The 19002-nt window shown below is 31.9% G+C and overlaps 2 protein-coding genes across 3 annotated transcripts; both read right to left on the minus strand.

Annotated features, from left to right (window-relative positions):
- Positions 1–1966: 1966 nt before the first annotated feature.
- Positions 1967–4174, minus strand: LOC11442167 (F-box/kelch-repeat protein At3g23880). The gene is made up of 2 exons (XM_003620880.4): positions 2889–4174; positions 1967–2460 (listed from the first exon to the last, which is right to left on the minus strand). The coding sequence occupies exons 1-2, from the start codon at positions 4082–4084 to the stop codon at positions 2313–2315; spliced, it is 1344 nt and encodes a 447-aa protein (XP_003620928.1). The 5' UTR covers positions 4085–4174; the 3' UTR covers positions 1967–2312.
- Positions 4175–5441: 1267 nt separating this feature from the next.
- LOC11435613 (F-box protein SKIP23) lies at positions 5442–10321 on the minus strand. Of its 2 annotated transcripts, XM_024785650.2 has the most exons (4): positions 10220–10321; positions 8466–8591; positions 7143–7310; positions 5442–6950 (listed from the first exon to the last, which is right to left on the minus strand). In XM_024785650.2, exon 4 carries the CDS (start codon positions 6795–6797, stop codon positions 5697–5699), a length of 1101 nt encoding a protein of 366 aa, XP_024641418.1. In that variant the 5' UTR covers positions 6798–6950; positions 7143–7310; positions 8466–8591; positions 10220–10321; the 3' UTR covers positions 5442–5696. The 2 variants fall into 2 exon arrangements, with proteins under 2 accessions (XP_024641418.1, XP_003620929.2); XM_003620881.4 differs by having other exon boundaries at positions 8466–10321.
- Between the last annotated feature and the right edge of the window lie 8681 nt (positions 10322–19002).

Below are 19002 nucleotides of genomic sequence, written 5' to 3' on the forward strand. Positions count from 1 at the left end.
CTTAATTAGTGAGATTTACACACACAAATATAGGTGAGACTTGAAGGTTTGTAAAAAAAGAAGTTGAGACTTGAAAGAAAACTATTTCTGAATTTAAAAGTTGTTAATTTACTAACTATATCCTTAATCTTATAATTTAAACATCTATATTAGGATTTATAACTTGTACATGTTGCATGAAGTTGTTGTCTTAAAAGCATATGTGAGACGTACACAAAGAAACAAAACTGAAAGTGTGTGGAAAAAGAGAATATGAAAGAGATTTAGGTTTTGAGGGGGGCCAATGCCAATGCCAAGTTGAAATGACAGACAGAAATCACACAAATGGGTGGCATTCATTGATTATGTTGGCTAGCCATATATCCACATCCACATTATATACAAATTCATTGAAAAAATGTGGACCATTTTAAGATGTGATATTTTCAATAAGCTCTTTTTGCTGATGTTGATTTTTGAATAAAACAAAAATAGGAACTAGCTGGGCTCAATATTAATTGGATTTCTCAGAGTTGAGACCAACCTCGTTGACATGATAAGTCTTCACATGCTCACATTTTTAGTTTACTTACTTACCAAACAAAGGTTTAATTTTCAATTTCCCACATTCGATAAAGGTGTGCATGGTCAATAAAAGAGTACAATTCAATTTCAATCCTTTTGTAAAAAAAAAAAAAAATATCATTCCTAAAGACCATTTAAGTAAAAACGAATTATTTGTAGAATTGATTTTAATTCAGGTTGAATCCGGTTCAAACCCAATTTAGAATATAAAACAAATTTCTTCCCAGAATATCATTAAATCTCACTGATAAAACAAAAAAAAAAAAAAAAAAATGTTGTCATAGAATATTTGTAACGAAATTCATAGAAAGACAATCATATAACTATCCTAAGCATAGAAACTTATTTTGGAGAAAGGTGGTTATAATTTTCCAAAAGAATACTGTCATTGCATAGATAGTATCATAAAAGCCCTTCAACAATTGTGTCATTGGATTGGCTTTAATCTTCAACTCGTCTTAACATACTGATAACCATTTCATAGAAAGACAATAACTCTACTCTACATATTGATAACCATTGCATAGATAGATAGTATCACAAAAACCCTTCAACATTTGTGTTATTGAAGTGGCTTCCATCTTCTACTTTTCCAGGACTTTGTAAATTAAAGAAGAAACACAGAAGACGAGCAATAAGGATCTTCAAAAACATCTAGCTTCCTACGTATGAACTCCGTTGGAGTAACACACATCTGGTGAGTTTCAGATATGCACCTACACATAAGCGACAATAGATCCTATGGAATTCTACGAGCATCCTCAAGTGAAGTAACGGGAAAAGTAGCGCTATCATCAGCACATGAGAAGGAACCTATAATCACAGTCCATTCCAGCTTCCGAAATATGATATCAGTTTTAAGCATAGTCTAAATCCAATGACTTGCAAATATTTGATTCTTGTAATGAATGACATTCAATACAACAAGTGCAAACAAAGTTATGTAGTACTAGGATTAAAAAACAAAATTGGTCCTTTCTGAAGGTTTACTTGCAAATTTTCTTGGTGGATTCATCACCGAGAGTATTTATGCAACAGATAGAGTAGTATTTATGTAGGGAAGACTGTTAAAATAGAGAAATTATCCATCATGTCAAGGCAAGCCAGCTAATATCTTTAGAATAGGTGACTCTTACATGCCACAATATTCAAATTAACAACAGAACTAACTCACAGAGTAACAACCGAGAAAAATTCCAAATACCACTCTTTGAAGTCTGCTTTTTCAGAGAAGTGGTAAAAAGATTTGTTGTATTTGAGTAGGGAGATCAATTACACACACACACACATCAACTTACACATATAAGCTTCATCATGTATTTCCCTGCAGGCTAAATCTATAATCCACTTTCAAACAAAAATATTATCATTTTTGAGTCAAACAAGTGCACAACAATTTGAATAAGCTAAAATATAAGTTCACATGTCATATATGAACTTCAACATAACTAAAGATCCAAATCATATATCAAAATAAAAACAAAATTATTAGAATTTTTTAGTCAAACAAGTGAGCAACAATTTTCATAAGCTAATATATAGGTTCATATGTCGTATATCAACTTCAAAACTACTAAAGATCCAAGTCAAGGTGAAGATAACGAATTCCTACTTCTTTCCTATGCTTTGATGATACTAGTACATAATCATAATCTGGTACAAATCATCCTATCCATCAATATCAAGAGCAGTCCATTTTCAGATAACAAATCATCCCCCATCCATCAACTTCAAGATCAATGCCACACTTACTTGATCATCATAAAGAAAAACCCTCCCGCTACCTCTTCATCTTCATCCTCATCTTCATCTTCATCCTCATTCTCATCTTCATCCTCATCTTTCTCTTCCTCTTCCTCTTCCTCTGCCTCTGCCTCTGCCTCTATATATCCAGACCTATAATTAAAAAATTATCCATCAGACGAAAAATGAAGCAACAAAACATAAATTTTAAACACAAATGAAAAAATGAATGCATAATGATTATGATTAAAAGTGCAGCCATATCCATCTATAGGTGCAATGGTTTTGTACAAGTCTGTCACCTGCTTGAAAACCTCCTTCTAGTTTGTTTTATTATGGCTTTTTCTTACAAAATCAATGTCATTGTCTGTTTCATTTGTGTTGCGTAATATGCAAGAAGGGACAAATCATCTTCTCGTTTATAATTAATATACAATCAAAACAAATTCAGTCAATCCAGTAGATTGAAGGACCAATAGATAATCATTCTCCAATATAATAATCAACCTAAGGCATCCTACGAAGTATTCACACTACAAAGATTTTAAAACAATTTTAAACAACAGTAGAAGAGAACTTACTTCCAAGGAGTCGGAACTAAGCTTTCAACGTAATCCATGGCAGAGAACCAATGAATTTCGTTGGAAATTCTAGCTCTATCTACTCTCTTATCCCTCTTATTATAGATAATTGTGGCGTCATCTTTCTCATTTGTTAATATCACTTTATCTCCATTCTTAGAAATGTATAACGGCAACATTGGGTACTCATTCAAGTATTGAACATCAATCGGAAGGTTAAGCATCTGAAGATCAACGTAAGGAATTTTGAATAACCGAGTCCAAGACTCCCGAACTCCAAACTCCTTCATTTGCCATATAACAAATTCAGTTTTCCTAAAATCATGCAAAAAGCAAAGGCAATCCAACAGAACCCGAAGATATGGCTCAGCACATGGCAACTCTTTAAAACCCTTGGGAAGCAACAAATATTTGTATGTCTCGGTGGAAAGATCAAGCGAAGCAATCAGGAAATGGTCAACATGAGGAGTCAATGGTTCCATCGATCCTTCAATGTATCTTGCATCTTCGCGAAGAGACAACCAGTTAACAGTACCACTCAAATGCACACCATCAGCACAGACAAAAGGATTGGGAATATTTCTCCAACATTTATCACTATCATCATTACCTAAATTGAAAACTCTCACATTGCTTCTCATTACATCTCCATCCTCGACTGTATGAAGTGCCACTAGCTTGTAAGTACCTCTTAAATAATCACAACCAAAAGTGAATCTGGAAACTCCACCAAACAGAGGTTTATATTTGCGAAAAAACCCTAATTCTTCCGATATTGTTCTCGTTGCGGGGTTCCAAATACGGAACCTGAATTTAAGATGCGTAATGAATTCAGATTTAAAGAGCAAACAGAGTAATCCATTGCAAGAGCCAACGACACGGAAATGATGATCATTGTTCAAGATATTGTGGTAAGTGTCACCGGAAACGGTGTTTCCGGTGAGTAAACGAGGAATGGGTACAGATAGTACATTGTTGATGGAGTATTGTTTTCGAGAAGGTGTGAGGATGAAATTAGGGTTTTGTGATGATTGGTTGAGGTGAATTTTGATGAAAGATGGAGAGGTTATGAGAGTGTTCCATGATTTTGATACAAGCTTGAGTTGTGTGATGGTTTTCACGGGAAGGAATGTTAGGATTATGGCGATGAGATCAGAGGGAATCACCACCGGCACCGATTGCAGTGGAGCATCCATTGGATTGGAACATGAAACCCTAACAAACACAGTCGAGAGAGCGAGTTAGGACTTTGAGTTGGAGAAGGAGGGTGTTATTAAAATTGTAGTTGTAATAAGTGCTTATGTATAAGCTATTTTTATGAGAAAAGATAAGCCAAATGTTGGATTCTTTTTCTATACACCCTCGCTCACTATTATAAGGAAAAATTTACATTTTATATTTTAGATTCATTTAATTAATGATATGTGTGGTCTTTATTATGGATTACATACATCATTTAATATGAACGAATTTAAAATGTTGATTTTTTATTGTAATAGTGACCAAATAATGTATATTGTAAGATATTTTCATAACAATATTGAATAAATTGTGAAAATAAGTTGAAAAAAACTTATTAAAATTGTAATAAGTTGTTTTTATAAATTCTCCTAAATTAATTTCATAAAATTTAAACTAATAGATAAGCTTAAATGTATCAATCCAAACAGACCTAGTCTAACTCAGCAAAAAAGGACGAGAATGATAAAAATGATATGTGTTATAGTATAAATATTATGTAACATAAAAGATCTTTTTTGTAATAAAAAAACTTAAATGATTAATATATAACAAAAATAACTTAAATGATTAACTTGCAGTAAACAAGACTACGTAGGTATTTAGTCAAATTATTATCTTAGTCTCAAATAAACATCTATCTAAATGATTAACTTGTAATAAACATCTATCTTAATTTTGTCATTAAAATCAATACTATTTATTTTTTAGTAACCGTGAAAAACCTAAATGTGACATCTTTTTTTTTTTTTTACTAAATTTGCAATGGGGGTTGTTCTTCCTCTTTTTAGTTGCTTTGCAAATTAAAGTTTACATTGAGATGCTCATCATGATTGTTCATTTAAGAAAAGGACCCATCCTTTCAAGATTCTATCTCCAATTTTGGTGCTAATTTATTTGCGCTCTAGTCCATCCCATTGCAATGTGCACATATTTAAACAATTTAATATGATACATGAAAGAGGACGAATTGAGTCTTTTACACAGATATTATATTAGTACGGCTTGTTATTGGAGTGTTCCTAGACAATCTATTCTAACCTGACATTGCTTTGTGTCATGTTAGAAAGTATGTTGACTCTTTTTTTACATGATATTTTTAGATAAGATACTAGACAAACCAACATATATTCTACCTTTAAATCATCGATGATTATACGCAAGTGGTTGATACACGGTGTTGTAAAGTAAACCTCATGATACCAATAAGAAAAAAGAAGATCCACTGCACCATTGAACATGGTTAATTGCACTTTAAGCGTAACTAATTGAGTCACTTTTTTGGTTATGCTATTGCTATATGATTATGCTAAAACAAACAAATAATAGAGTCATAAAATCAAAAACATCATATTCCACTAATCAGTCAATGTGCACAACAGAAGTACTGGAAATTACCAAGCCATATTCAGAAAAAGAACAATTTATGTTACAACACAGTACAAGAAAATAAAGTGGGTTTTCCATACAACTGTAAAATGCATAAATTACTTGCAGTCCAAGGATAGATCACAATTGACTAAGAACGGATGCCAGAGGATGCAGAGTTGGTCATATCCACCTTACGCACTAGGGCTCATGATCTGCAGCACATTCAATGTTTAATGGATCTGATACGCTTTCAGAATTGAACAAAGTTGAACAAGGCCAAAAAATATCATCAACATACTTAAATCCTGAACTATTCAAGTTGTAACGAGCAGTCCTGCCTATACAACAGAAGTAGATGCAGTTTCTTTCAAATCCATAATAATCATTAGCAGACAATGAAAAGTTTAAGTCTTTACCCAAAACAAACAGATTATCACCCAAGTCTGTTACACGAAGCCATCTACTTGATTCTCCATCAACGTTTAAAACACTGATATCCATGAGTAATTTGCAGGTATTCACGCCAGTTCTTCTAGAATACATTTCAACCACAAAAAGACTTCCATGTGAGTCCACCAAACACTTCTTGCTACGATCATTACTTAAGGAGGGTGAACATTGAACCAACTTAAAGGATGAACAATTGATCCAGAAAATAATTCCACTTTTATCCACAACATAAACCTTTCCCATATAAAGGATTATGTCATTATAGATTCTATTCCCATCATCCACTATAATCAAATTGTTATATCCAATATTGGACACACGCAATTTTCCATCTTGATGAAGAGCAAAGACCATCTGACCGGGACCCTCAACAGAAAACAACACTACTTTATAAACATCAGAAAGGGGCTCAAATGCAATTAAATCACCTCCATCTCTAGAAAAATTGATAGTATATGCTTGAAACAATTCCATAACTCGTAAGTTCATGAAATCTAACACATTAGACGGGAAAGTGTGTGACATATGAGTGTTAGTTACAACATCTAAGTGACGAAGTTTGCCAGATTTCGATTTTTCAACCTTTATGATCCACCCTTTATTAGAAGAACTAGTTGGAAATAATGGTTGTAGGCGAAATATTTTGGTTTCGGTGAAAAGCAAAAACTTACCATCTGGAATGCGAAGTGTATGAGAAGGAGAAGGAAAAGGAGGGGGAAGAATAGAGCGCAATAAAGCACAGACACTACGGAATCGAAGAACATCAAATGGATTCAAATTCTTGGATATAATAACTAACCATAATTCTCGAGGAAGATTTAGCCAGTCAACTGCGTCATCATCCATCATCACACACTTTTTCTTCAAGTCTCCGTCACCAGTCCCTGCTGCCACTCTGCCCGTTCTTTTCTTTTATAATAATTTATATTTATATATAAGGAATCCATGAGATATTTTTGCGTAACATTGAATACACCATGAAAATCATATGATTTCAATAGCCTGCACCAAAATGAAAATTATTTAAAAAATTAAATGATTTCTATCATCTTCATCATATACGTTGAATACAATAAAAACTGATATGGAATGTAAATATACTGCTATCGATGCAAATAAGGAGGTAAACAAACATATCAACAAATATCCCAAATTTTTATTCAAAAAAAGGAGGAGCATCAAATATTTACTTACTCTTTAATCACCTTCAGAACTTGACGAATCGTTATTTGAAGGAGCCTCCAAAGATTTCTTTATCAGAAAGATTGTCTGTCTGGAGGCCAAGTAGCTCCCCTTTTCTGCACACTCTGATATGGACTTCTGACTTGTTAATGCAATGTCTTTGAGTTGGTTAATGAGCACCTGCATATAAAAACGCAACAATTTGAAATTCCTATATTGGAATCTTTCGAGTGTATGACCCGCTACTAATGGTCAACTCTGTATACGATACTAAACCCCTACTGTGAATAGAGGAAAGACACGTTCAACTATATATCAATATTTATCTGTAGAACCAGCAGGTAATTTATAAAAGCAATGTAACTCCTGCATAGCACAAGGTTTTATTGCTTTATATATTTCTAATAGGAATAAGTAATCTCGTATTCGATAAGTATTGAAGCACTTGCAAAACCGGCTACACTACAAAGCTTTACTCGAGCTTTCCAGTTAGCCCTTCTGTAGGTAGCACTTTGTGAGACATCGACAACCAGTCTCTGATACCATTTGATAAGTAGTCGAGAGCATTTGGAGAAATCTCCCTTAAAGCTAGCTGTCAAGAAGGAAGAACCTAACAACTCAAATACTACCCGATGCTAGACTTAGGCCCTCCCAAAATACCCAAGTTCCTGTCAATATTTTACTTATTTACTTGCATTAATAAATAAGCCACCTATAAATTGAATTAAGGGAGTGTTTGGAAGAGCTTATTTACAACTTATTTGAATTTACCTGATGACATAAGCCCTTGTCGAAGTGTTCAGAACATGACAGAACTTATAAAAATAGCTTATAACATGTTTAAAAGCTGTCTTAAAATTTGGATTGGCTCTAACTCAACCCTACAAAATCAGTTAGTAATGTGAAGGATATCCACCCCCTTATAAGCTCTACTCTGACCATATTAATATATTTTGTGAGACACTCAACAAGTTGTTTTTAACTTATTTCAATAACCTCCACAATAAGCTTGCAGAAACAATTTACAACTTATATAAAAGCAGTTTAACCACAACACCTCTTTCATTATAGATTACGTTAGTGCTTAATTTCCATAAACAGTACCTCAAACAAAAGTAAAATTTCCAATATATATCTAACTTTCTGCATATACAAGTTCCAAGAAAACCAATCATTAAGGAAATTTATCCCTTCAACAGGATCAGTGAAGTAGGGTAGGCGTTGCCTAAAATCTTTATCGAAAACAGCATGACGAATAGAAAATAATTCTGCCTTTAGAAGCAGTTCAACCTTGACAGGGTTTTGCATATTTTAAAACATGTTCTAATGCACCACCTGAGCGCTAGCCGATTGTTGCTGATGCTCTGCAAGTGTTGCTGCTAAAGGCTCCACATGGCCACTTGAACCGCCTTCTGGTGCACTGCAGAATATATCTGGACCCTCTCCATCATTTGCTTTTGCCTACAGATAGTTAAAAGCTTCAACATGTAATAAGAAGAGCAAACACTGTAATCAATTTACTATAACAAGGCAATGCGACTCTCAACTAAATATAATTGCATCAATATGCAAAAATGTCAAGTTTTAGGTGTAATAATGAATGGATTATTACATTCAAACAATGAGATATTTCTCTATCTTGACATAGGAAAATTGTTCATTAAATTTCACCCCATTTTTTGTCACAATCAATATGTGGCATGAGATTTTAAGGATCATTTCGGTGTTATCTGAGTGAAAACAATATACAAACTCAAAAATCAAGCTCAATACTGAAACATGGCAGATTAACAGGGTGATTTTACTGATTCTATCCTCGATTCAGTTTTACGCAGAATTCCCCAAAATCATTTTAGATACAGGACTTAGATTTGGTTTCAAATTTGCCAAATCCAAACTTGATTCTTGTCTTATCAACCTTGACAAACCATAACACCACTCTCTACACATAAATGCTATGTAGCACCGACACGTATTTGTGTCCAACACTGACACATGTGATTATATTGAATGATTTCATTTTCCCAAACCATTCTTGGTGTCGACGTGTCCGTGTCTATATCATGTCTAGTGTCCGTTTCTGTGTTTCATGATATAAATGTTATAATTCCTATTCAAATGAAAATGATATCATAATTGCACATTACACATCTTTCATCTGAGTATTTCCAAAACACAAACATGTTATCCAAAACACACTTCACGTGACATTTCAAACTAGCCCTTATCTATGAAGCACCGACTCTTCTGATCAAAGATGTGTCACGATGTCCGTGTCACGACACCGAGAAATGTGATTACATTGAATTATGATATTCTCTCAAAATTTTATCGGTGTCGACGTGTTAGTGTTTGAGTATCACGCACCCTAATCTCTCTTGTGTTTCTCTTGTTCTACATTATGTATTGAAATTGTGACTCAGAATTGATGATTTAATGAAATTTTGAAAATTGGCTACAATGCAAACCAAATGAGTGAACTTCTAGGGAACATAGATGCTAAGGGTTGAGTGTCTTTGGACACCGATGGGAAAAAATTGGTAAATGAGTAGAAATTCAATTTGTTCATGGAAAGTTTATGGAAACTAATTTATTGTAACCCCTTTTGAATCATTTGTAAAGAAACTCATTGACAATAAAGTGGAGAGATCTTTCTCCTCCAGCCGTGTATCATTGCTAGAACGAACTAACCGACCAAATCTTGGTGTGTGTTTCTCTTCTCTCTTTATTTTACATTTGGTTACTAGATTATATCTAGTTCTATGGTTGTTGTTTGAGGTTATTTGATTATTGGTTACTACTCTCTTGTTGCTTCACACATCTAATTTTATTGTTGTGCTATGAAGCAAAGACACTTCTTGGATTACATGTGTCTGGTGCCGGACACGTGTTGTATCCAACACTGACACGACACTAAGACATATAATTACACTGAATTATGTGGTTTTTTTAAAATTATTATGCTATTCAAATCATATACATTATCGTTTCCTCAGTAACTCACCAACCTCACAATAATCCCATCAAAAGAAGCATAATCAAGAACAATAAAAAAATCACAACAAAGATGAAGAACTAGAAAAAATAACCGCGATGAGTTGAAGAAGGAAGATGGAGAAGAGGAGAGACACGGTGCTGCTAGGGTTCGCGAGTTGCAGAGTGTTGACCGTTTCACAATTTCACGTGTTTTCGGTAGCTTATGAGAGAAGCTTCTCAATAAATTCTAACAGTTAATTATCATTTTGCCTTTTTAGATAAAAGGTAAAACTTTTAGATTAAACGTTCTGATCAAGGTTTAAATTAGATGTCTTTTACATTGATTTTGTTCAATTTTCATCATTTTTTAAAAGTTGAATAGACCAAACTAAATTGATGATATACATTTTGGATTTGTTTAGTTAATTGATTCACTTGAAAATGCAATTAAGAAAATTAATATTTTTCTGATGAGCTTCATTGATCGAACCTTAAATTATATTGGAATCGGATCAAACAAATTAATTTTTTAAAAGTGGAGTCAGACCAAACTAAATTGATTGATTCTTTTGTGTTTGTTGCAACTTTTGTTTTTAACATATCAAATTTGAAAATCGAGAAATGAATCAATTTAGTTCGTTTTTGAACTGAACTAAAAAAGATCGAGTAATTTTCAGGAGCATATGAATCTTCAAACTCAAATGCTTCGTGGTGTTTTCGTGTCTTTCATAAGCTCTCAGTGTCCCAATAAATAATAATTACTCATTTGACGAGTTGAGTGCTTCATCAGTTGAGACTCAGTTGAATACTTTGTTGTAAGTTACACTTGATTGTCATGCAAAGAAAATTGAAGAAAAGGAGGCTTATAAAACCATAGTCTAATACATTTAGCTACTCATATTCATATGAGATACGAAGACTAGTTAATGTTTTCAATTGTAGAGGTGTTTATAAAATTTCATGTATGACAAACAATTGGTTCATGTTCTGCATTTTATTTTATATGAAAAATGTTATTTTGAATGGTGGTCGTTGTTTGTGATTTCGAATGATGTAACTAAAGGAGTGGGAATTGTTCCTCTCAATAATAAATGATGGGAGTGGTTATGGTGCATAAGGAAATCCTTATGCACCGTGCATAAATCCTAACATAATTGCTTCCTACACCTCCAAAGTGAACCAAAACCATTTTTGTTGTGGAAATGGTTTCCAGAATCTTCAAAATGAAAGAAATCTGATGGTTGTGATGTGTTTATACATGGTGCATAAGGAAATGGCTTATGCACCATAACTTTTGCTGTTTAGAAGAGTGTATATGTTATGTTATCTTGACATAGTGAGGCCAACTGGACAAAGGTACAATTTTTAAACTTTCTATTATTAGTCTATTTATCAACAACTCAATAACTTATGTATTAACATTCAAATTCAAACGAGTTAAGCTAAATAGATAAAACAAAACTACAATAATTGCATGATCTACTTACTATACAAGAAAAAAAAAAATCCTCCAGTTTTTCCAATTTTGCCCATGATTTAGGGGCATTTTCATCATTTCGTAATTAGTGGGTTTAAATTGTTAACACCTCATTGTTTTTGGATTATATATTTAGTTATTTATCAGCATTTTCTCCATTTTAGTGGGTTTATTCTCTCTCTAAAAATCCAAAACGTGAACTCTCCTCCCTCTCTCTTCTCAAACACGGTCTCACCCCCTCTTCTCTCCTTTCCATCAAATTTCACCAATTTCTTCACCAAACTCCACATGCAAGTATAAGAGGAAGTCATGTAAAGGGATCATGTCATGTGCTATGCATCCCTCACATTGGATACGACATTGATGTCGACACACAAACACTGATAATAATTTGAGAAAATAGTAGTGATTCTACACAACCACGTGTGTCAGGATTTTATGCTCATTAATTTTTGGATTGGGGTTATTCTCGTGATGATTGTCTATCAAAACTTGTAAGATGAATGATTTTGTTTGAGTTTGAGAAATGAAGATGTTTATGTAATTACAAGCTCAATGACTTAACTACCAATATTTTTAATTAAAAAAAATTGTATTCATGTCTTTGTAAATGACTTCGGTTTACGTAACAAAGAAAAAAGACTTCGTTTCGACAATTAAAAAATATATGATTTGCTTATTTGAATTTAATTAAATTAAGGTTAACGTGATTTTTTTGACAATTAAAAAAACATGTTTTCAGAGAAGAGTTAAGCATATTTAAATAAGATTTTTTTTTTGGTTACAAAGCATATTTAAATAAGATGAAAAAACAGTTTGACAATATTGTAAAAATAATTAATAAAGTGGGATGAGAAATAATTTGGTACATATGGCCTACCATATTGCCTACCATATTACTATAAGACATAGATCTATCACCATCCAAAAAATTTGTCCATCATGGTCCATGGAAGAAGCCGTCTATAATATAATAGATAGATAGATTGACCCATACACCTTCATTTACAAAGGTTCATTTGAAACAATAAGTAATATTAGAAATAGATTTTATAAAAATAATTAGAAAATACTTTTTTTTATGGAAATTAAAAAATATTGCTTATTTTTTTGTATTAAAATAAATTTAAAAAATATTTTATTATTTATTTGAAAATAAAATATACTATTATAAAATGAACTAGCAAAACCAAAAAAAAAAAAAAAAAAAAACCAAGACACCATAACACTTTTCAGATAATCTGCATGAATAGTTCTACCCAAGTAAGGTGAAATGGCCGTTTTATGTTTTTGTTTGTTCAAACACACTAAACAAACATTCTACCAACACCAAAGAAACCTTTCACCAAAACCATAAACTAACAATTTCAACAAAAAAAAACATCATCATTCAACAATGTACAAGAACAAAAGCTTCAAGAACTATGTCAAAAAAACTCTTACCCACTTCCCAAATACCAAACAACCCATGAAGGACCACTGCACAATCCTCTTTTTTCATCAACCGTTACCGTTAAGTCTATTTCCTTCACTTCACCAAAACCAGCAAGCACCCTTAAGGCATCTCAAGAGTTTGCTGCGATGGTTGCTTTTCATCATTTCCTGCAAAATGAAAACAACAGTTAAGTCTTGCAATCCATGATGTTTCTTTCCTCAACTGATTTATAAATGCATTTTTCATTGTCTTTGTGCTCCATCTTGTGTTTTATCGTTATGATTATGATATTTGATTCTTGTTTAAATATATATTTACTATAACATGTGAAGCATTGATGTTGACTTTGACATGTGATAAAATAGGCACGGAGAAACGTCAAAATAAAAAAACTGCAGGACACGGTAAATAGCACACACACATAATTGAAAATTTTAGGAAAAGAACTCATGATGCATATGTAGACACTTTGAATAACCTTCAGTCATTGCAGTTTTGCTCCGGCCAGCGGTTCCCAGGTCTTGAATAACCTTCAGCTTTAGATCACTGCGGCAAATGGTCGAGTGGGGGCCATATCGATCAGGATCGGACCACACGTTCAACAGTTGGAGCAAATCCTCTCCCTGAGACTGAAGAGGCACAACTTTGACGGGCACATTCTTCCCTTTGTCAACAGGCTCCACCCTATTCCCCTTGAGAGAGTTGCTCACCTCTACCTCCATATTGTCGTCATCGGCCACCTCCACTACCTGCTGAGAAGAAGAGTCCAGTCCTGCCCCAGCAATCATGGTGTTGACGTGGTGGATGTCTATCCTCCTACCGCCGCCTCGGCTGGCCAACTTCCTGCTAGATTGCTTAACAAGCTTATGAATGTGCTGCATTTTTCCTACGAACATAAAGTACGGAAAACATGTTAGTAACTAAGCTTAAAAGAAAACAATTATAGGGTGCAAACGGGTCCTTTATTTAATTCTTTTAATGTACACAACTCATATTGTTGTACATAAAATTTAAAATTATTTTGATACTATATTTGAATTTGTCACAAAAAATTAGACACCCAAACTGAATACTGAATACTCCTATTCTCAAATAAGCTAGCAAGTAGGGTGACGCTTTGCGGCCCACAAGAACTTCAATTAGCACTTTTATGCTTATGTCTTTCATAGATTATTGATAGAAAAAATTAATTAACACTATATATGGTTGAGACTTCTTTCAAAACCCAAAAAATATGGTTGAGATGAAATAAATATATGGTTGAGATGAAATGATAATGCAAAGACGAGAATTTCAAAAACAAACGGCATGTATGGATTTTGATTATGAAATAGAACTGATGCCTCCGTAGTAAACTAAGGTAGTTGATAGATTATGTATTAGCCATTGTTTTATGGCACATAACATAACACATGCTATATTCTAGAAAGCAAGGACACACACTGACATGAAAAATGTTCCAATGCACTGAGTAAACATGTAAGTCATGTATCTATTTCATATTTTAACTCGATAAGGCCATTTAACATTGAAAAATAAAATTAGGATTTTCTAAATACCAAGTATTATCGACACAGAACATATTCTTATTGTAAATCTTGAAGCTATGTATGTTAATTAGGAGGGTGTCTACATATGCATCACGAGTTCTTTTATTAAAATTTTTAATTATGTGTGTGCACTATTTACCATGTCCTACAGTTTTTTTATTTTGACGTTTCTGCGTGCCTATTTTATCACATGTCAAAGTCAACATCAATGCTTCACAGGTTATAGTAAATATATATTCTAACAAGAATCAAATATCATAATCATAACGATAAAACACAAGATGGAGCACAAAGACAATGAAAAATGCATTTATATATCAGTTGAGGAAAGAAACATCATAGATTGCAAGACTTAACTGGTGTTTTCATTTTGCAGGAAATGATGAAAAGCAACCATCGCAACAAACTCTTGAGATGCCTTAAGGGTGCTTGCAGGTTCTGGTGAAGTGAAGGAAATGGACTTAACGGTAACGGTTGATGAGAAAAGAGGATTGTGCAGTGGTCCTTCATGGGTTGTTTGGTATTCGGGAAGAGGGTATGAGTTTTTTTGACATAGTTCTTGAAGCTTGTTCGTGTACATTGTTGAATGATGATGTTTTTTTGTTGAAATTGTTAGTTTATGGTTTTAGGTTTTGTGTTGAAGTAGTGGCGACCTCTTTTAAGGACAGGTTGGTGAAAGGTTTCTTTGGTGTTAGTAGAAGGTTTGTTTATTGTGAGGTTTGTTTAGTGTGTTTGAACAAACAAAAGCATAAAACGGACATTTTACCTTACTTGGGTAGAACTCTTCATGTGGATTATCTGAAAAGTGTTATGGTGTCTTTTTTTTTTTTTTTTTTTTTTTTTCAAGTTCATTTTATAATAGCATTTTATGCTATTATATTTTATTTTCAAATAACTAATAAAATATTTTTAAAATTTATTTTAATACAAAAAAATAAGCAATATTGTTTAATTTCCATAAAAAAGTATTTTATAATTATTTTTATAAAATCTATTTATTCCATAAAAAATTTATTTCAAATGAGCCTTTATAAATGAAGGTGTATGGGTCAATCTATCTATTATTTTTACAATATTTTCAAACTGTTTTTTCTTCTTATTTAAGTATGCTTAACTCTCATCTAGAAAACATGTTTTTTTAATTGTCAAAAAAATCACGTTAACCTTAATTTCATAAATTCAAATAAGAAAATTATATATTTTTTAATTAATTTTTATTGAATATAAATAATCTTAACGTTCATCAACCTTCTACATGTTCATCTTTGTCTTCAACCTCTTTCTTCTTCATAGCCAGAAATACATTCATCCCATTTTTCATCATCTATCATCCCAAACTCAGAAATCTCCAAATTAATTTTTTCTTCTCAAATTATTTATTTTTGACTCCATATATTGGAATTAGATTATGATTTTGATTGATATTGATGTTTCGTAACAACAATTAGCATAACTGATGATTGAATATGGCTCAATCTCTCTCCAAAAGTTCAACCACTCTTTTTCTAGTAATTTTCGGACTCTTGAATCAAATTGGAAAACCAAATACTGAATCGCAAATTTGGTGAGAAACATGTTAGTCATGTATCTGTTTCATATTTTAACTCGGTCATTTAACATTGAAAAATAAAATTATTGCAGTACTCGTACACGGAGGATGTTTAGATATGCATCATGAGTTCTTTTCCTAAAATTTTCAATTCTGCGTGTTTATATATGTCTTATGAATTTTTAAGATGTACTTTTATATCTATTAATTTATTTGAATCATTTTCTTCCTTTTCACAACTATTTGTTGATGGCCTTTTTTATAGTTGAATCAAAGTATTTTTTGTCATGATTTATTATTGAAAATCCATTATGAATAGTTGACTTTTTTTTGGAAGTATGATGTATTTTTGGAATTAGTTTGTTCATGGTCTTTACATGAAAGTTGTTCTCTCAAATTTAGTTTTATATTTAGTTTCTTTTAAAATTCTTTTATACATTGATTTGGATATTTGAACATCTCATATTTTTATAACTCATGATGACATTTTATTTTTAGGAATTATGATTAATATTATAAATAAAAATATTTTTTGTTTGATTAAGTGAATTAGACAAGGTTGTATATTGCATGAAACTAGTATGATACCCGTGTAAAGTACGGGGGATTTATCGTACTTACAAAACAAAATTAAAAATATTACTTTAAATTGAATTGAAAATTAATTGACACACGCAAAAAAACATCTAATCGAATAAATACTATAAAACAACCATTTATTTAACTAACTCTTATAATTGGCTTAAACCTACACTAACTAAAACAAATAAAGACTCTACAAAACAAATAAAGTCTCTACAAATACTAAAAACTTTCATTTTTTCCGGTTACATGAGAAAGAAATAAAAGAAAAAGGAAGCAAAAACAAAAATAAACTAATAAACTAAGTTTTTGAAAAGGACACACCTAAATCACTCCCTAGTAAAACATATAATAAACATGGTAGGGGTTCAAAAGTAAGGGTTAAATATGTTTTTGATCCTTATAAATATGTCAACTTTTTATTTTATAGTCCTTCTAAAAATTTTCTTCAACTTTTAGTCCCAAAATTATTTCCATCTTCACTTTTAGTCTCTCTTTTAAAGTAAAATCATATGTAGAATTCATATTTTTGAATAAAATTTTGCAGAAAAGTTCATAATATTATAAGAATCTCTCCAAAAAAATATAGATTTTTTTTTGATAAAATATAAATTTAATATGAATTTTTATATTTTTGACGGTTAAATTTTTTATTTAATTTGAGGTTTGTTAAAAAATTCTAATTTTTTTCTTGGGATTTTTTTTTACAATATTTTTCACATTTATGGACAATTTCATTAAATAATACAAAATTTAACTTATAAATAGAGACCAAAAGTAGTGATTGAAAATTTTATAGGATTAAAAACTGAAGGAAATTTTTAGAGGGACTAAAACGAAAAGTTGGTATAAATATAGGAAGCAAAAACATATTTAACTCTAAAAGCAATGAGATGATCTTAACTATTAGCTCTCATCTTAGCAAGGATATCAACACAAAAATTTCTTCCCCAAATAAGGATATGATCATATGATGAATAGAAATAGACCAATTCTTAGTAAGATTGATCGGCATGAGTTTCAAAAGATTTGTATAATGGTGGAACCTGATAGTCTCCTTGATTATCAACTGCACCATATGAATAGAGTCGGAGTAACGTATAAACTTTATAAAAACCTCCATATGATATGATGATGAGTTATAAAAAATCATTTTAGATTTTTTTTATTGAAGTAATTTACATTATACGTGAAATTGACTTCCTCGTTAGATTGCAGTTTCAGTTTGCATTAACACTTTACGATATTATGATGTTTTCCCTTAGGAAGACGGAAAACAGGTTCATTGTATAATTGTTAAATGAAGTTTGAAGCTACTACACTAATTAAATTTTGGAGGAGAAATGAATCAATTGTTTTCATCCACAAATTAAATAATCAAGTTGGTCTGTTTGTCCGAATCACCATATTTTTGTTTTAATTGACCACCTTTCCTTAAACCTTACTTACTGTCTCCAATCGTGGAAGTAATTCAGACATTCTCTCTTTTCTTGTTTGTCTCCCTAACATTTTGTTTTCGAAAATATTTTATGGATATCTGAATCCATAAAGAAAAGGATGTGATATGTTAATGGTAAGAAAATAATGTTGCACGAGTGTATGAAGATTAAAACTGTGCAAATATCATTGTCGAACTTGAGAGTTTAAAGAGGAGCACATTTTCAGATCCTAAGTCTATACCACTAGGCCAACCCAAGTGGGTTGGTTCATGCTCAATGTTATTTAATAATGACATCATTCATAGACCCTATGGCACGAATGAGTGTCATTCACTCACTTAATTATCACGTTAACATTACTAATACAAATATCAATTATGTTTTTTTTTTACCAATACAATTATGGTAAAGGAGTATTTTTGTTAATGTCAGAAACTAATTAGTTGCAGCATTTTAAACAATTATAGAGACAAATTTGGTTTTTACCACTCAAAATCAAAATATACTATTTCTGTAGTTGCATTTTTCTATTCATTGAAATGTAAAACCCGGTTTCAATTTCTAGGACTTTTCACATTCTATGTGCGGTTTGGTATAAACTAATGATTAATAATTGATTCAACAATTATAATGTCTTATCCAGTTACAGTTATCTATGTTTTAGCACTAAAATGGTCAATAAAATAAAGCATATGGACGTGAATGAAAGATTTGATTCTTACTACTACATGTGTTCAACAGCATCCAGCCAAAATCGCCCACCTCTTTCTGGATTTTTATTCAATGAAATCTTTATGTCTGTGCCAGTGCCCCTTGTTTTTTGAACCAGGACAGCCGACTCAGTACATTTGTGGTCGTTGGATC

This window comes from Medicago truncatula, chromosome 6, assembly GCF_003473485.1.
Source record: "Medicago truncatula cultivar Jemalong A17 chromosome 6, MtrunA17r5.0-ANR, whole genome shotgun sequence".
NCBI lineage: Eukaryota > Viridiplantae > Streptophyta > Magnoliopsida > Fabales > Fabaceae > Medicago > Medicago truncatula.

Bases quoted from the DNA above. Each gene is read 5' to 3' on its own strand.
- LOC11442167 (XM_003620880.4), bottom strand. From the start codon at position 4,084: ATGGATGCTCCACTGCAATCGGTGCCGGTGGTGATTCCCTCTGATCTC. The intron at 2,461-2,888 runs GTAAGTTCTCTT...TTTTAATTATAG, and splicing joins TTAGTTCCGACTCCTTGGAA to GTCTGGATATATAGAGGCAG.
- LOC11435613 (XM_024785650.2), bottom strand. From the start codon at position 6,797: ATGATGGATGATGACGCAGTTGACTGGCTAAATCTTCCTCGAGAATTA.